The sequence below is a fragment of the Prionailurus viverrinus genome, chromosome A2, assembly GCF_022837055.1.
Source record: "Prionailurus viverrinus isolate Anna chromosome A2, UM_Priviv_1.0, whole genome shotgun sequence".
Taxonomy (NCBI): Eukaryota; Metazoa; Chordata; class Mammalia; order Carnivora; family Felidae; genus Prionailurus; species Prionailurus viverrinus.
Window position 1 is genome coordinate 101269093 of NC_062562.1, and position 19686 is coordinate 101288778.

A 19686-nucleotide genomic window follows, 5' to 3' on the forward strand; every position below is an offset into this window, starting at 1 on the left:
AGTGGGGTGCCTTGGGTGACTCAGTCGGTTAAATGTCGTACTTTGGCTCAGGTCATGATCTCATGGCTTGTGTGTTTGAGCCCTGCTTTGGGCTCTGTGCTGACAGCTGAGAGCCTGGAACCTGCTTCAGATTCTGTGTCTCCCTCTCTCTCCACCCCTCCCCCCCCCACAAAAATAAACATTAAACGAAGTTTTTAAAAAATGTAAATGATGTTTTCTTCTAGTTTTGTTTTAATTTCATTTTTTTAGAATATTGAAATTTTAGAAACATTTGGAATTTGAAAGAAAGTAGGTATCAGCTGGCTGCTTTTTATCTTTTTCCTGAAAGATTATTTCAGTATCATTACTTGATTTAAGCCATCTTTTTCTTGATTTAAAATAGTATGTATATTATGTATTAAATTTCCATACATAGTTGGGTTTTTTTTGTTTTTTTTTTTTTTTAAATAAACCCTTTATTTTGATCCAGTAAAGACCACCAGGGTTATATATCTTTAGGCTGACAAAGGTTAATTAACTTGCATCTGTGAGGGAGACCACACACCAGAAGAACTGTCAGCATTTTACTAAATAAAGAAGGAATAGGGTTATTATAGGATTTTGGACAAGGGTGGAGTTTAGATAAAATTTAAATGAAGCAATATTTGATAAGTTTGAAGTACAGCAAGGCTGTGATGTCAGGGGGTTAATTAACATCAGGCTGGGCTGAGAAGCAAACTCAAAGTCCTATTTCCTTAGAGACTACACAGTTAAGATAAATGTGGAATGTTGTGTCTGGGATACCCTATCTGAAATTCTGAGTTGGAAATTAAGCCTGTTGCTGTTTGATTAATGATCTATCATCCATACAAGAATGGGATGTTCCAGTGTCACTCATATACTTTCAGATAGCTTAGTTCTGACAGTGTGGTTGTAAAGAAAAGAAGTCTCTCAGCACTATGTCTGTAGTACTAATTAATAAGCATTAAAAATTTATTTTCTTTACAGATTCATAGATAAATTGATATGTCTGCTCAGCATGAATATCAAATTGTTTTAATTACTATATCACTGTTTATTGTAGGTAATATATTTTAATCTCTGGTGGGATTCATCTACTCTCCATCCTGCAGTGTTCCTTTCAGGAACTTCCCAGTTATACTCATATATTTATTTTTCAAACATTAAGAATAACTTTTTACCACAAAAATCTTGTATTTTAAGTGACTCCATTAAGTTTAGTCTGACCCCACACCCCTTTCCAGAATTTCCCCGGTATATTCTCATGCTTATTTTTACAAAGCTTTTAAATGTTTCTTACCGAGTTATTTAACTTTTTTAAATCATCTTGTATTTTAGTTTGGATGATGTTACATACATAGATTAATTTGGAGAAAATCGGCATTGTTATCGATTCTTTTTTTTCCAATGTTTTATTGTGATAAAATACACATACAATTTAACATTTTAACCATTTTTAAGTGTATGTTTCAGTGGTGTTAAGTACATTGATATTGTTGTGCAACCATTACTACCATCTATCTCCAGAACTCTTTTCATCTTGCAAAACTGAAACTCTATACCCATTAAACAAGAACTTTCCATTCCCCCCAGTCTCTGGCAACCACCATTCTTCTTTCTATCTCTCTGGTTTTAATTGAGTGTCTCCTGTAAATAGAATTATATAGTATTTGTCTTTTTGTGGCTGGCTTATTTCATTCAGCATAATGTCAAAAGTTCGTCCATGTTATAACATGCGTCAAAATGTCCTTTCTTTTTAGGACTGAATAATATTCCGTTGTATGCACATAACACATTTTGCTTATCCATTTATCCATCGATGGACACTTGGATTACTTCCACATTTAAGCTATTGTGAATAATGCTGCTATAAACACAGGTATACAGATATCTCTTTGAGACTCTGCTCCCAGTGCTTTGGGTCATAAACCCAGAAGTGGAAGTACTGGATCCTGCGGTAATTCTAACTTTTTAATTTTTTGTGTAACTATCATACTGTTTTCCATAGTGGCTGTACATTTTACCTTACAGTGCACACGTGTTTGCACTTCTCCACATCCTCACCAACACTTGTTATTTTAATAGTGGCCATCCTATTGTATCTCATTGTAGTTTTGTTGGCATTTTCCTGATGATCAGTGACGTTGAGCATCTTTTTCATCCTCAGCATGCTCATGCTTATCTGCCATTTATGTGTCTTGTTTGGAGAAATGTCTGTTCAAGTCCTTTGCCCATTTGGTTGGTTTTGTTGTTATGTTTTAGCAGTTCTCTAATGTATTCTGGATATTAATCCTCCATCAGATAGATGACTTAGAGATATTTCTCCCATTCTGTGGGTTGCCTTTTTACTTTGTTGATAATGTCTTTTTTTTTTTTTTAAGTTTTTATTTATTTATTTTGAGAGAGAGGTAGACTACCAGGGGTGTATATCGTTAGGCTGACAAAGGTGACAAACTGTGAGATGGTGACCTGAGCCGAAGTCAGATGCTCAACTGACTGAGCCACCCAGGTGCCCCTGTTGATAGTGTCTTTTGATACACAGTATTTTAAAACTTTCATGAAGGCCAGTTTGACTACTTGTCTTTTGTTGCATGTGCCTTTGATGTCCTATCCAAGAAATTGTTCCCAATTCCAATATCATTTTTTCTTCTAAGAGTTTTATAGTTTTAGGTCTTATGTTTAGGTCGTTTATCTATTTTGAGTTGATTTTTGTATATGGTGTTAGGTAAGGGTCTGGTTTCATTCTTCAGCATGTAGATATCCTGTTTTCTGAGCACCTTTTTTGAAAGACTGCCCTCTGTTCTTGTATGGACTTGGTCCATTTGTTGAAAATCTTTTAACCATAAATGCATGGGTTTATTTCTGGGCTCTCTATTTTATTCCATTGGTCTATATGTCTTATCTTTATGCCAGTGCCACTGTTTTGATTATTGTAGCTTGAGTATGCAAAAAAAATATTTATGTTCTCATGGAACAGTAACAAAAAGGTATTGTCACTTTTGATTTTCTGAATCTGAAATTGTGGGAATATTTTTAAAAATAGAATTATAGCTTGAAACAATACAATTTGATTTTAACTTGGTTGTGAACTGTTATATAATTTTTGGAATGTTTATTGTTTCTTATCTTTACATGCTTTTTCAGGATTCATAAAATTCCACGGTCCTTTCTAGCACTAAGGTTGTGTAACCATGCTCAAAATACGTCAGGGTCATTAGGTGACAGCTGTGTGTTAATTTTCTATTTCTATAATCTTAATAAATTAGTACTAGAAAATGCTTTTAGTGTCTCTGTCTCAGAATTAATATGTAATTCTATTATAGTTAATTTGAGTTTAGATACGTCAAAGGAAAGAATATCGTTCATATTGTATGTCTGTTTTATGCCTTTAGGTTTCAAATGATGGATCCGTATATGATTTTTTTATTTAGTAAATTAGATGGTATATAGATTTCTGTTTGCAGAAATCATTTCACCTGTATTCCTCCCTTCAGTAAGACAAACATGCAAACATTTGAATGCCTTTTGTAAGCCAGAGAGTGTGTTAGGTGCTAGAGATGTAGAGATAAGAACCTATCCATTTTTCTTAAGGACCTCTTAGTCTAGTGGGAAAGAAATGCACATTCTATTATGCAGTATGATATATACATAGTAGGAGGTGTGAATAAAGGAACAAGGAGACATTTGAGGGAAAGCAGTTAATTTGACCATGGGCATTAGGGAAAAGTGATCATGGAAAGTACCAAAACTAAGAAACCTTGAAAGAATTTGGCATCTATCCAGTAGACAAAATCGAGGAAGGCACACCATGCAAAAAGAATAGAATGGCTGAAGCCAACCATATGAAAGGTCATGGCAAATGGGAGAATGGCTGACTGCTCTTTTCAGATAAGGGAGTATGAGAAATAAGAGAGCAGGAAGATAAACTAGAGCCAGTCTTCTGTACCACGTAAGAAGTATGGACTTCATCCTGTGGCATTGGAAAATACATGTTTTTTAAACAAGACTGCTGTATGAAGCCTCTATGAAGTTGTTGGTTAAGAGAAGTTAAAAGACCTGAGCACGGAAAAAAATGATCAAGACCTGGAGAGAGAAAAGTGTCTTTTTGGAGTAAAATAGATGTGGAGATATAATCAGATTTGGGGGTTTGGGAGAAGAATAAAGAGGTAGATGCTTTGCTCCCTTATTTCAAGCCAGCTAATGTTTATTGCACTATCATCTTGTGGGAAGCATCATAGTTGGTAACTCTGAGAGGAAAGATACTATTTTGTGCCTTCTGGTAGTTTACATTCTGTGAACAGGAGAAAATATATCCTTAGCTCCTAGGACAGTATTTGACACATTAAAAGGTACTCAGTCATTAACACTTTTCAAAGATTACATAAAACCTCACAATCAAATTAAAGTTGTATAAATCTCAAGCGGTAATTCTATTTTTAAAAAATGTTTTCTCCAGTCCCAGGTTCAGATGATTAAAAGGTGAGAATGTCTTAGTGCTGTGTTACACTCTTTATATAAAAATGAAGACAAGGAGAAGGGGAAAGAGTGCCATACAGATTTCCTTTCACTGATGATCCTTAGTGGCTAACACTCAGACTGGAATTTCCAAGTCTGGGTATACCTACCAGTAACCTATCAGTAAAGAGAATGAACCTAAACTAGAGGGAAAGAGCACTGAACTAAAAGGGGAAAGGAAAAGGTTTGCCTTCTCGGCCTTAAACATTACTGTTTGTATCAAAAAGGGAGGCTGAATATAGCATGGTCCATTTTGGGTTCTGTTCACCCAGAAATCAAAACTCTCAAGCGTCCATCCTATTTTTCATGATCCAGCAAGCTACCACCCACCATTCAACATTTTTTGGAGAAAATTTTTTTTATCAGAATAATGTAGCAGTTCTCAAAGTGTGGTCCAGGGAAAGTGAGATCTCTTAGACCCTTTCAGGAAGACTATAAAATAAAAAATTGTGATACTAATATCAATATTTGCTTTTTTAATTCACTCTCGCGTAAATGTATAGTCAGATTTTTAAGAAGCTACATGTTATATGCTATTGCAAAAAATTAAATGCAGAAGGAGATATGGAATTCTAGATCCAGTGGTCTTCTATTAAACCAGGTACTGAGATTTATAAAAATTTAAAGCAATGCCACTCTTCTCTTTCATTTTTTTATAAAATACAATATTTTCCATAAAATGTTATTTATGTTAACAGGTAGTGCGTTTGCCATTATTACTTATGAATAAATGAATATTTAAAAACTTTTTATGTTTTAATTTCTAATAAAAATCTAATCAGTGAATATAACCCATAAAAACAAAAGCTATTTGAGGTCCTCACTAATTAAGTATTTAAAGGGATACAAGAGTATAATTTTTGATAGCTGCTTAAGTAATGTATACTCATTAAACTCAACTTGGAAACATGTGGGAAAAAAATCTTAGTTGCCCCTACTCCTAACACTGATATTAGAAGTTAGAATTAAAATTAGAAATGAGAAATTATTAACATTTTGGCATGTTTTTCTAGTCTTTTTTTTTAAGGATTTTTTTTAAAGCACAGAGTTGGAATAACATTGTATGTAAAACTCTGCATGCTTTTTTTCACTTGTGTTCTAACCGTGTTTCCATGTCATAATGCAGTCTTTAAAAAACATTTTAGTGATTGTAAAGCGATGTACTTTATATAATTTTTCCTTTTATTCTAACTTTTGACCATGAATCTTTCTTTCATTTAGCAAACACTTGAGAGTTTATGTGCAGGCACTGTTCATAAATGCTTTTTTATATTTTGTTAAGATGATTGCCTTAGATTAAAAGTTGAGTCAGTGAGCTACACTTTGAAGGCAAAGAGGGAATATACTAAAGAAAATCTTAACTTGTCTTTTGAGTGTTTTATATTATCAGGTCACATGGCAAATTCTCAAATGTATTAGGTATTTACACAACTCTTTTAGCCTGCATAGTATTGTGGAAAGACTAAGTGAATGAATGTAAAGAAGAGTCTCCTTTACATTGAGTAGTTAACTATTTTTATTTGCTAGATCATATTTTAGGGCAGTGTTATTTTTAATTTGTGATTCAGATGTACAAGTGACTGACTGTGCATATTTTCCCAGGTTCCAGACCTGCATCTTTTGACAGCTTGCTCAACATTTCTGAATCAGTGCCCTGCTGGCACTTTACGATAGATACAATATGATACACCAAATATTGATCTGACCAAAGTCTGTCATATTTTTAAAATATCTCTACTCATTACTCATACTTGTTGGATAGTTTAGGTATAAAATTCTAGGTTGGAAATGATTTCTCCTCAGAATTTTGAAGGATTTTCTCCATTGCTTTCTAGCTTTCAGTGTTGCTGTTTGAAAGTCCAAACCATTTCATTGTTGTTTCTTTGCCTCTTTCTCTGAAAGCTTACAGAATAGTTTGACCAAATTGCTCTGAAATTACATAATACTATATCTTTTTTGGGTCTGTTTTTATTCAGAGTGCTAGCTGTCATTGGATCCTTTCAGTCTGGGAACTTCCTTGAAATATTTAATTGTTGATACCTTCCCTTCTTTTTTATCTGCTCTTCTAAATTGATCTTATCAATTTTCTCTCTTGTTTTCCATCACTTTATTTTTTTGTTTGCTCACTTTTGGGGTGATTTCCTTAACTTTATCTTATGCCTGTTCTATTCAGTAGGTTTTTTATTTTCTTATATTTTAATTTATTTAAAATATTTCTTTTTGTCCTCATATTTTTTTTAAGCTACTGTCTTATTCTTATTTCAGAAATAGAATGCCATGACATTTTTTCTCCTAGGATATCAGTGATTGGGATTTTTTTTAGTTTTAATCTTATCATCTCTTCCAAGTTGTTTTAAATTTGACTTTGTTGGTGTTTTTTCTTTCATATTAAAGGCATTCCTTAAAATATCTGATGATTCTTAAGTGGTTATTCATATTTTAGAGTAGATACTAAAAAGCTAATTAAAATCTCTATATACATTTTTGGGGCTATACAGTATTCACTGTACAATGATTGGATTGGAATGATAGATTGCTGAACCTATTGGGGATTCCATAGAGCAAATTAAACCAAATGATTTTTAACTTTTCCAGTCCTAAAGTTCCTAGAGCAGATGATGCTAATGCTTTGTCTAAGGGCCCATGTCTTCTTCCTGTTCACAGGGTCCTGATGTATTTTCATTCCCATTATCTGTCTTCTAAGGTTTTTGTTGCAGGGCTGCCCTCACACTGCCAGGGCCTGCTTTGCCAATGTATAAGCTATGGAAGTGTCTGGGAAATTTATTTCCTAAAGAGAGCCCTTAACCAGTGATTAATTGGTTATAACTCAGGTGTGGCTTGCATTGCCTCCAGAACTGCCCTATGGGACTGAGCTAAAATCACCTTCCATGGGATTTTGCATGACCTCCTTCCCTTCCCTGTCCTATTTCCTTGTGTTTTTCCATGGAATAATTTCTCATAAACCTCATCTCATGGTTCCTTTTTTGAAGACCCAGCTTCAGATGGGTTAATGTTTGGGCTTCATTCCCTTTGATAATGTATTGTTTTGCAGTGAGATTAGACTGATTTTTTTTTTTAATGCTGTCTTTATTTTGGACTGTCTTTGTCAGATATTTATATATCAAACTTTTACATAAAAGAAGAATTGGTTCAGTTCTGCTTAACTTTTGGAATGATTCCTGTAGTACAGGCATACCTCAGAGATATTGTGAGTTCAGTTCCAGACCACTGCAATAAAGCAAATACCACAATGAAACAAGTCAGTTGAATTTTTGGTTCTCGGTGCATATAAAAGTTATGTTTACACTATAGTCTGTTAAGGGTGCAGTATCATATGTCTCAAAATGTACATACCTTAATTTACCTTATTGAAATACACTTTATTACTAAAAAAATGTTAATCATCATCTGAGCTTTCAGCGAGTCATAATCTTTTTGCTGGTGGAGGGTGTTGCCTCCCTGTTGATAGCTGCTGACTGATCAGGGTGGTGGTTGCTAAAGATTGGGGTGGCTGTGGCAATTTCTTAAAATAAACGATGAAGTTTGCCACATGCGTTGAATCTTCCTTCATGAACGATTTGTCTGTAGCATAGATACTATTTGATAGCATTTTACCACAGTACAACTTCTTTCAAAGTGGGAGTCAGTCCTCTCAAATCCTGCCAATGCTTTATCAACTAAGTTTATGTAATATTCTGAATCCTTTGTTGCCATGTCAACAATCTTTACAGGAGTAGATTCCATCTCAAGAAATGGCTTTCTTTGCTCATCCTCAAGAAGCAACTCCTCATCCATTCAAGTTTTTTCATGAGATTGCAGCAATTCAATTGCATCTTCAGGCTTCATTTTTAATTCTATTTATCATGCTGTTTCTAACATATCAGCAGGTACTTACTCCTTATTTTTATTTTGAGAGAGATAGAGAGCACATACAGAAGTGGAAGAGGGACAGAGAGAAAGGGAAAGAGAGAGAATCCCAAGCAGGCTCTGCACCATCAGTGCAGAGCCAGATGCGGGGCTTGAACTCATGAACTATGAGATCATGACCTGAGCTGGAGTCAGACACTTAACCGATTGAACCACCCAGACACCCCTCCTTTGAAATCTTGAACACTTCAAATTCATTCCCTAGGGCTGGAAACAGCTTCTTCCAAACTACCATACATGTTGATATTTTGACTTCTTCCCATGAACCATGAATGTTCATTAAGAACATTCTATAAATGTATAGATTTATAGTATAAATGATTATATATAATATAATCATTTATATATATATAATATAATATATATATTATATATATATATTATATATATATAATATATAATATATATATATAATATATATAATATAATATAGTATAAATGATTATATAGTATAAATGTATAAATGATTCTATAAATCATTTATAAATTCTATAAAATGTTGACTCCTTTTCAGAAGGTTTTTCATTTATTATACCCAGCTCTATCAGAGGAATCACTATGTATGGCAGCTATAGCCTTAGAAAATGTGTTTCTTAAATAATAAGACTGGAAAGTCGAAAATTACTCTTTGATCTATAGGCCACAGAATAGATGTTGTATTAGGAGACATGAAAACAACTTTAATCTTGTCCATCTGTACTAGAGCTCAGAGTAACCAAGTATGTTGTCAATGAGCAATAATATTTTGAAAGGAAATCTTTTGTTTTTTTGAGCAGTTGGTCTTAACAGTAGGCTCAAAATGTATTTTTTAATTATTTTTTTAATGTTTATTTTTGAGAGAGAGAGAGAGTGCAGGTAGGGGAGGTGCAGAGTGAGAGGGAGACACAGAATCGGAAGTAGGCTCCATGCTCTGAGCCATCAGCACAGAGCCCAACACGGGCTCAAACTCACAGAACACAAGATCATGACCTGAGCTGGAGTCGGACGTTTAACGGACTGAGCCATGCAGGCACCCCAGGCTCAAAATTTAAATAAACAATGTTGTAAACCGATACAATGTTACCCAGGCTTTGTTCTATTTCTAGAGCACAGGCAGAATAGATGGAGCATAATTCTTAAGGGGCTCAAGCATTTTCAGAATGTTAAATGAGCGTTGGCTTCAACTTAAAGCTACCAGCTGCATTAGCCGCTAACGAGAGAGTCATCCTGTCCTGTGATGCTTTGAAGCTGAGTCCAGTCTGGTTCTCAAAGTCCTGGATGGCATCTTCCAACAGAAGACCATTTTGTCTTCATTGAAAATCTGTTGTTTGGTGGAGCTATTTTCATTAATTATCTTAAATGGATTTCCCTGGATAACTCAGCTTCTACATCAGCACTTGCTGCTTCACTTTATACTGTTATCTTACAGAGATGGCTTCTTTCCCTTTAACCTCATGAACCAACCTCTGCCACCTTCAAACTTTTCTTGTGCAGTTCCTCATTTCTCTCAGCCTTCTTAAAATTGAATGGAGTTAGGGCCTTGCTCTAGGTTAGGCTTTGGCTTAAGGGAATGTTGTGGCTAGTTTGATATTCTATCTAGACCACTGAAGCATTCTCCATATCAGCAATAACTAAGCCAGCTATTTAGCTTGCTAATCACTCATGAGTTCACTAGAGTAACACTTTTTTCTGTGAGAATTTTTCCTTTGCATTCACAACCTAGCTTTTTGGCACAAGAAGCCTAACTTTGGGCCTATCTTGGCTTTCAACACACCTTCCTCACTAAGCTTGATCATTTCTAACTTTTAAAGTGAGAGATATGTGACTCTTCCTTTCACTTGAACATGAAGAGACCATTTTAGGCTTACTACTTGGCCTAATTTCAATATTGTTGTGTTTCAGGGAATAGAGAGGTCTTAGGGGGAGAGAAAGAGGAATGACCAGTTAGTGGAGCAGTCAGAACACACACATTTATCAATTAAGTTCACCGTCTTATATGGGTACAGTTCATGGCACCCCAAAACAATTAGAACAGTAACATCAAAGATCACTGATCAGAAATCACTATAACAAATATAATAATGAAAAAGTTTGAAATATTGTGACAACTGCCAAATTATGATGCAGAGGCATGAAGTGACATGCTGTTGGAAAAATAACACCAATAGATGTGCTGGACAAAGTTACTACAGGTCTTTAATTTGTAAAAAAAATGTATCTGCAAGGCACAATAAAGCAAAGTGCAGTAAAATGAGGTATGCCTGTATAAAAATTATGTTTTTTGAAAGATTTAAGTATTTTATCCAAGAAAAGCCTGGACCTCTTTGAAGTCTGGCTCTTTATTTCCTTTGTGGTTATTTGTCCATTTAGTTTTTATACCTTGAGTCAGTTTTGATAATTTACATTCTTAGAGAAATGTGTTTCATTTAAGTTTTCATGTTTAATAGCTATTTATTATATAAAATGTTCTCGTGTGCATGTGTGTGTGTTTGTGTGTGTGTGTGTGTGTTTTAATTTTATCTGTGAATGTGGATATAGTTTAAATCCTGATTGGACCAAACCAAGTGTAAAAAAGACATTTGTGAACTAATTGAGGCAATTTGATTATAGAAGACAGTTGTGGAAATTTGATTACATACTTGAGTTGGATGAGTCCAAAGAATTATTGTTAATTTTTTTAGGTGTTGATAATTTTGTTAGGCGTTTGATAATGGCTTTTTGCTTTATTAGTTTTATCTATTTTAAATTTTATTGATTTCTGTTATTATTTCACTCATTTTGCCTGCTTTAGGATTATTTTGTTTGTGATTCTTGAAGTGGGACCTGGCGTTAAATGATTTGAAACTTTTTCTCTTTTCTAATGTAAGCATTTAGTGCTTGCTATAAGTTTTCCTTAGCACTGCTTTAACTGTGTCCCTCTGTTTTTAAACTCTTTCATTGCTGCTTTTGTGTCCCTGTATAATTAACAATACTGTAAATTCCATGAAGGCAGAGAAAGATACTTTGTTTTAGCTTTTCCCAGTATTTAGCACATTGCCATATAATTGTAAATGATTTTTGAACGTCAAGACTTGCATATAGTAATTCAGATTGACCGCTCAATTTAACAATCTGGAATTGTAAAGAAACAAAATTAGTAGAAATGTTCTCAAAATGTTACAAGAAAACTGTAAGAGAATATGCAAGTAAAATTTTATTCTCTGTAACAGAAGCTTTAATTTTTTTTAGTGAAAAATGTATTGGAAGCAAGAAAGGGGTTAAGTCTCAGCAATAAGCCTTTTTGTTTAAGAATCCATATAAAGAAATATTTGAAATATTAGCAAGATTACTGTAGGAGAGCAGAAGCATGAAAATTTAGTCTGAAACCAGTTCCGATCTCTCAACTACTCTCTTAATATTTTCAGTCTTTCTTGGAGCCTATGGACTTTTCATTTTTTTGTATCTTTTTTACATCTCAAGATTTATGAATAGAGCAAAAATGGTTTCTTCTAGAATCTGCTGGTAACAATCTTCTTATCTTCCATTTAAAGATAATTTTAGAAAGAAAGGGGGAAGACTATGGAAATTTGATGGGTGACTATACACGCAAGTGTGGTATAAGTGGGAAAAAAACTATTAACTTTAAGTGAAATGCGAGTTAGAATCCTAACTTACCATGTAGGCTGTGTGGTTTGGGTCAATTTCATTAATTTTTCTGAAACTCATTTTCCTCATTTGTAATATGGAGATACTACTATCAAGTTTTCCAGTTGTTGTGAGGATCAGAGAAAATATATAAAAGTTTTAAACATATTTGCCTCATATAGTATATTTGTAAGCATTTATACAGTGTTGTCATTATATAAGATTCATCTCAATTTTTTAAGGGAAATCTTTTAGGGAAAATATCAAAAATCACTTTAATGTGGTTTGAAGAGACAACTACATGTTGAATATGTAAATATAGCAAATGAATACTATAAACTAGAAAAAATTATAAATAATAGAATGATAACCTTGGCAGAATATAGCATAAAGTACCAAAATTTAAAAACAACAAAAACACAGGGGCGCTTGGGTGGTTCATTCATTTAAACGTCCTACTCTTGGTTTTGGCTCTGGTCATGATCTGGTTTGTGGGATTGAGCACCACATCAGGCTTAGCACTGGCAGCACGGAACCTGCTTGGGACTTTCTCTCTCCCTCTCTCTCTCTGCCCCTTCCCCATTCGTGTCTTTCCCTCTCTCTAAAATAAAAATAAAGAGTAAAAATAAAAACAAGGGGCGCCTTGGTGGCTCAGTCGGTTGAGCATCCAACTTTGGCTCAGGTCATGATCTCACGGTCTGTGAGTTCAAGCCTTGCATCGGGCTCTGTGCTGACAGCTCGGAGGCTAGGGGCTGCTTCGGATTCTGTCTCCCTCTCTCTCTGCCCCTCCCCTGCTCATGCGCGCGCGCGCTCTCTCTCTGTCAAAAATAAATAAACATTAAAAAGAAAAAATTTAAAAAATAAAAAAAAAACACCAAAAGCCTTGCATTTTAGGGACTTTATTGTGAATTCCCTTGACTTTTTAAAATCCTGAAAATTAGAGGAAGACGTGATCTCATATAAAGGGTATTAAAGTCTTACTGAGAGGATATTAGTAACTGGTGGAATGATTACAAACCAAGCATAGGAGAAGAGGAGCATTTATCTACAAGGATTAAAGATTACTCTGCCCTCAGACTTTTCTGGCGTCGGTGTGAGGAGACTATGAACAATATTTACAAAGTTTGTACTTGATCAAGTTGTGCTTCTCTGCCCTCAGACTTTTCTGGCGTCGGTGTGAGGAGACTATGAACAATATTTACAAAGTTTGTACTTGATCAAGTTGTGCTTCATATATAAAGGCAGTAGTAGACAGTCTTAAGCCTGGAAGAATTTAGAAAATAACACCAATGAGCACTATTACCAAAATTACTTGCTGAAACCCAGCCAAAAAACATGACATTAATGAAGAACTCACATATAAAGGAGCTGTAATAAAAGGACTATTAATGAGCATGGAATCCAATTTAATACATATCCAAGATTAAGCAGTCATGGGAATTACTGTATAATTTATAGAATGTAAACTATGCAAAATTTTACAGAATAAAAATAGTTCACAAAAATTGAGTGTTTGGGGGAGTATATATAGGCTGATTTCCACATTTCTCACAGCAAGAAATTACTAGGTACTATCTAAAATTGAAATATGTAGTTTTCAAAAAGGGCCTCCAATTGCTTTATATTTTTCATAGTCTTTTTCTTATCTTTAGAAGAGTCGTAAGTTTTAGCTCTTTCAAAGTTCATTTAGAGTCATTTAATTTCCCTTTTTTTCCCCCAGTAAATTCAAGTAAATCTAACTTCATAGGTTAAATTTTTAAAATAGCGTGATTCACAGTTCTAGTTCTGTAAACCTATGGTAAAATGGTTAAGAATCTGAATTATTATTTTTTTTTTAATGTTTGTTTGTTTGAAGAGAAACAGTGCAAGCCAGAGAGGAGAGAGAGAGAATCCCAGGCAGGCTCTATGCTCAGTACAGTGTCTGACACAGGACTTGATCTCACAAGCCTGGGATCATGACTTGAGCCAAAATCAAGAGTCGGACACTTATCCAACTGAGCCACCCAGGTGCCCCAAGAATCTGAATTCTTGATAGACATTGTTAGTGTGAATGTGCAGATTACTAACCTTCTTTCTGAGTTTATCTGTAAAATGGGAATGACAGTCCCTTGTTTATGGTTTACAGTTAACTTGTGTAAATCTCTCGGTACGGGGCTCAACTGTTAGCTGTAGTTCTCTCCTCTTCATTCTCTGTTATTTATAAAGATGTTATACCTATCTGTAGTGATATTACCAGATATTAATGATAGCTGTTTCTGAGTGATGGGATTTGAGGTGATTTCTTTCTCTTTCAATGTAGTTCTATACCTACTGTTCTATATTGCTTGACTTATTTTTTACAATGAATAACACAAAGCTGTCCCTTAAAAAATACAGTAAAAATATAAGTTTTACTTGTCCCAGCACTTCTTTTGCATCTGAAATCTCCATTGTTGAGCCTGATAATCTGTATTTTTAAAATGTTCCTCAAGTGATTTTGATGATGTGTCAGGTTTAGAAAGCAGTTGACATTGAGAACTTCCCTGCACTTAATTTTAATTAACATATTATAGGCTCCTATAATGTGCAACTTAGTTGTGTAGTGTCTTCCAATCTGGTCTCCTTCCATACTCTTTGTTAAGAATCTAAAGAGGGAGGGGGAATGGGCTAAACAAGGAACGTTAAGGAATCTACTGCTGAGGTCATTGTTGCACTATATGCTAACTAACTTGGATGTAAATTTAGAAATTAATTAATTAAATTTAAAAAATGAAATGAAAAAAACAAAAAAGAAAAGAATCTGAAGAGTTGAGGGTGCAGATTTTTGCCAAAAATCGGAGTAGGGCTTGGGTACATTGTACCTATATGAGGTGGCTATTTTATCGCAGGAACAGGAAAATAAAATGGGTGTAAACGGAAATTTAGTCATAAGGCAGGAGTCTTTGAAATTGGAAGGGGATGGGATAAGAACAACAGGGGTGAGCCAACACGTTTTGGCTGATAATGCGCTGGAGGAAGATGGGGGAGAGGATGGCAGCCATCCAACGGCATCACAAAATATTTTTTAATTAAAAACAAATTTTTTAACATCCAGAAGTCAATTTTCCCTCTACTCACCCCAGAACAGGTATGTTGCTAAAAAGTGCCACCTCAGCTGAGAAAACCCTATCCATAAATATGTCACTAGTTTTCTACAAACAGTAAACCATCCCTGCTGCAAAAGTAGAGTTGTTCTGAAGCTCAGTGTCATGTGGAAAATGGTGGGGTAGCAGGTTAGTATTCATAGTTACTGGAGCTAGATGAGCACTTAATTAACTTCATATATCTGCTCTGATGATGGAAGAAATGGATTTTCTCTGGTCCTGCAGGCCTTTCCCCTTCTCAGTCACAGTGCTTTCTGTCTAAAGTGGTACTGAACACCACTGTGACTGTTGCTTTCTCCTCTAATACCAGGAGTAGTAAGACTACAGTAGTGCAAAATTCAATTGGACTGTGTCCTTCTGAGACTGTGAAGTGATTATATCTAGTATATAGTGAGGAAAGTCACAACCAGTACAAAAACAAAATCAAAACCAGTGTGCTAGAAGGCAAAGTGTCAGAGAATTAGAAGATGTGGTGTAAATTGCTTAGAGTGTGGCTCCTAAATGATTCAGTGTCTGCTAATGTTACCTTAATAGCTTTCCTTCAGGTTTATTGCTTCAGTCTTACTCTGACAATCTTTTTATATTTACCATAAAAAATCTAGAGTTAGGATACCTTTCATTCACTTCTCTTGGCTTCGTGTTTGTAGTTCATGGTACTTTCAAATTACTTTTGTTGGTAAAGTCTTGATAATGTATGCTCTTACTAAAGGGAGATTTCGAGATTCTTGAGTAGTTCTTTTTGGCTTTTTCCCCCCCTTGTATAATGACTCAGCAGTTCTATACATTAGTGCTCATCACAGTAAATGCACTCTTAATCCCTTTATCAATTTACCCATCCCCTACCCACCTCCCCTCTGCCAACCACCAGTTTTGTGTATTTAAGACTCTGGTTTTTATCTCTTTTTCTCTCTGCTTGTTTTGTTTCTTAAATTATACATATGCGTGAAATGATATGGTATTTGTCTTTCCTGACTTCATTTAGCGTTATACCCTCTAGATCCACCCATGTTATTGCAAATGGAAAGATCTCATTCTTTTCTATGGCTGAGGAATATTCCAGTGTTTTTGTGTGTGTGTGTGTGTGTGTGTGTGTGTGTGTATCACCCATCTTCTTTATCCATTCATCTATGGATGGACGCTTGGATTGTTTTTATATCTTGGGTATTATAAATAATGCTGTAGTAAGCATAGGGGTGCATATATCTTTTTGTATTAGTGTTTTTTTAATTTTCTTTGGATAAATATCCAGTACTGAAATTACTGAATCATATGGTAATTCTATTTTTAAATTCCTTGAGGAATCTCCATACTGTTTTCCACAGTGGCTGTATCAACAGTGTACAAGGCTTCCTTTTTCTTCACATCTTTGCCAAAACTTGTGTTTCTGGCCATTCTGACCGGTGTGAGGTGATATTTCATTGTAGTTTTGATTTGCATTTCCCTGATGATTAGTGATATTTAGCATCTTTTCATGTGTCTATTGGCTATTTGTATGTCTTCTTTGGAAAAATATCTGTTCAGGTCCTCTGCCTGTTTTTAATCAGATTACTCAGGATGTTTTGGTGTTGAGTTATAAGTTCTTTCTGTATTTCAGATAGTAACCCTTTATCGGATATATCATTTGCAAATAATCTTGAGGTTTTTAGAATTTCAAAAGAATCATTTAAACCAAGAGGGATATTTTCCCTGGGATTGTGGATTATACCTTTTGGGTGTAAGGATTTCACTAAAGACCAATCTAAATGGGGAAAAGAGGACAATAGCAAGAAAGAATTTGAGACTCCCTCTCAGGAAAAATAGCAACAAGATTGGATAAACTTATTTCTGCTTTTCCTCTGGGAAATTGGGTAGGGAAGTTGAGTGGGACATATATACTCTTCATCCAGGAAGGCCTACCTTTTTGAATTTAAGAATGCAGTTAAGGTAGAACAAAGGAAGTAAGTAAACAAGTGCCTGCCAGATGAACATAAGGGAAGGGAAGCACAAATAATATAAAACAGGGAGAGAGACAAAACATAAGAGACACTTAAATATGGAGAACAGAGGGTTGCTGGAGGGGTTGTGGGAGGGGGATGGGCTAAATGGGTAAAGGGCATTAAGGAATCTACTCTTGAAATCATTGTTGCACTATATGCTCACTAATGTGGATGTAAATTAAAATAAAATTAAAAAATAAATACAATAAAATAAACAAGTGCCTGCCAGTTTCATATGGGCAATTTACATCTCAAGGATTAGTGAACAACTTTGCTCACACTGCTTTTCCTTTATCTTCTGCTTTCCCCTTGGAATCATCCTTCTCAAATTTGAATTATTATTCTAGAGAGGACCTGTAATACGAGACATAAGATAAGCATGGTATAGCTCCATGGCTTGACAATTTTACTTATAGATTTGAGTATGAATACTTTTGTGTTGAATATATGTATATTAAGTATGTATTAAAAGGAATAAAGTAAAAGCTTATTTGAGCTATTTTTTATATAAGTTTTTTACTAAAGTAAATGTTAATATAGAAAAATGTGTAAATTTTTTTTTATGTTTTTTATTTATTTTTGAGACAGAGACAGAGCATGAGTAGGGGAGGGGCAGAGAGAGAGGGAGACACAGAATCCCAAGCAGGCTCCAGGCCCTGAGCTGGCAGCACAGAGCCCGATGTGGGGCTCGAACTCACAAACTGCTAGATCATGACCAGAGCCGAAGTCGGACGCCTAACCAACTGAGCCACCCAGGCGCTCCAATATAGAAAAATGTGTAAATCAAAAATGTACAGCTTGGTGAATATCTCAAAGATAACTATGTAGCTACTACTTTTATTTTGATATTAGCATACTTTCTTTTTGTAAGTGTTTGAATGATACATCTTTTTCCGTCCTTTTGCTCTTTCTGAATATATTTAATGTGTGTCTCTTATAAGCAGCATATAAATGGGTTTATTTTCTTTCTCTAGTCTGGCTGGCTATCTTTATCTTTTAATTAGAGTTTTCAGTCTTTTTACATTAATGTCATTGGTGATATATTTACATTAAAATCAGTCATAATACTATTTTTTCTTTTTATTTCATCTGTTCTTTATCCACTTCTCTTTTTTCCTTATATTTGATTATTATTTTATATTTCATTTTTTCTGTTTTAGTTATGTATTCTTTTTTTTTTAATGATTATACTAGTAATTACTTTATACATCTGTAGTCTTTTAAAATCTAACATTAATACTTCTACTACTTCTGGACAACAATAGGATTTTAGAACACAATCTCTGTGTCCTCCCCACAATTTTTATACAAGTTTTACCATTTGTTTCAATGATAGTAATATTTGTGAGATATTATGTTGTGTCATATTATATATATTTTTTATATAATATCTATAATGTATACCACATGATATGAACTACCAAAAGAGAAAAAAAAGATAAATTTAACTATTTCGACAGCAAAAAAGAAGAGTGTGGCAAGCAGGCTTGGGTTCACAAAGGATTCTAGTTGGGAGGAACAGGAAATTCTATGTGCAAATACTGACCTATTTACCCATGTTCCACTCTAACAATGATTCTCTAAGCTACTACTCATCTATTTTATTGAATTGTCCATAATGTGTGTTTTAGCAGCAAATAAAGAGATAAAAGTTAAATATTCTTAGAAATGTTCTCCTATATGGAAGGAATTAACTTTCCCATATGGCTAAAAGTTAATCAAGTTTTTTCCTTATAGTATGTATGCTTTATAATTTATAACATCTTGCTAATTTTTTTCTTACAGAAATAAACTTTCGGGAAATGGCCTCTAAATCTTGGCTGAATTTTTTAACCTTCCTTTGTGGATCTGCAATTGGATTTGTTTTATGTTCTCAGTTATTTAGTATTTTACTGGGAGAACAGGGTGATACCCAGCCTAATATTCTTCATAATGATCCTCATGCTAGGCATTCAGATGATAATGGACAGAATCATCTAGAAGGACAGATGAACTTCAATGCAGATTCTAGCCAACATAAAGGTATGGTTTGCTTTATTAAGGAGTAAACACAAACAGTAGTTTTCAGTCTGTGTAAGTGTTGTGAGACTTGGAAAAGGCAATTTATTTGAATTTTGTTACACACAATATCTTTTGATAAAAGTGAGCTTAATTCCTGATATTTAATGACAATTCTTGGTTTGCCTCAGCAGAAGGAAGTTGCTAAAACCCAGATTTATTTAGGGAGTACGGTATTAATTTTGAATTCATTTTTAAGTAGAGATAGTTCAGAAACTGTAATTTGGGAAAAGGCAGAACTTTCAGATTAGATTTGTTTTTGAAAATATTCATTTAGCCTAATTTTGTTATCATGGTTTCTATCTGTGTCTTTCGTTTTTGCCATTATCTGATTTTAGTCTTAGTTTTTACTTAGTCTTGTCTTATAGAAATTAAAGAGGTATATATAAATCTCAATTTATATATATTTTTCAATTTATATTTTTATCAGTAGCTAAAATAACTAATCTTTTCACCTTTTAAGAGGCATAAAAACTTAAGAGGAG

The 19686-nt window shown here is 34.3% G+C and overlaps 1 protein-coding gene across 4 annotated transcripts in view; it reads left to right on the forward strand.

Moving 5' to 3' along the window:
* C1GALT1 (core 1 synthase, glycoprotein-N-acetylgalactosamine 3-beta-galactosyltransferase 1) overlaps nt 1-19686 on the forward strand; it is a 40915-nt gene that overhangs the window by 6991 nt on the left and 14238 nt on the right. For 3 of the 4 annotated variants that reach the window (XM_047825415.1, XM_047825425.1, XM_047825436.1), the window contains exon 2: nt 18929-19165. In XM_047825415.1, coding sequence (XP_047681371.1) covers nt 18929-19165 — 237 coding nt within the window. The remainder of the gene's footprint in view (nt 1-18928; nt 19166-19686) is intronic. The other variant, XM_047825447.1, reaches the window with a different exon arrangement.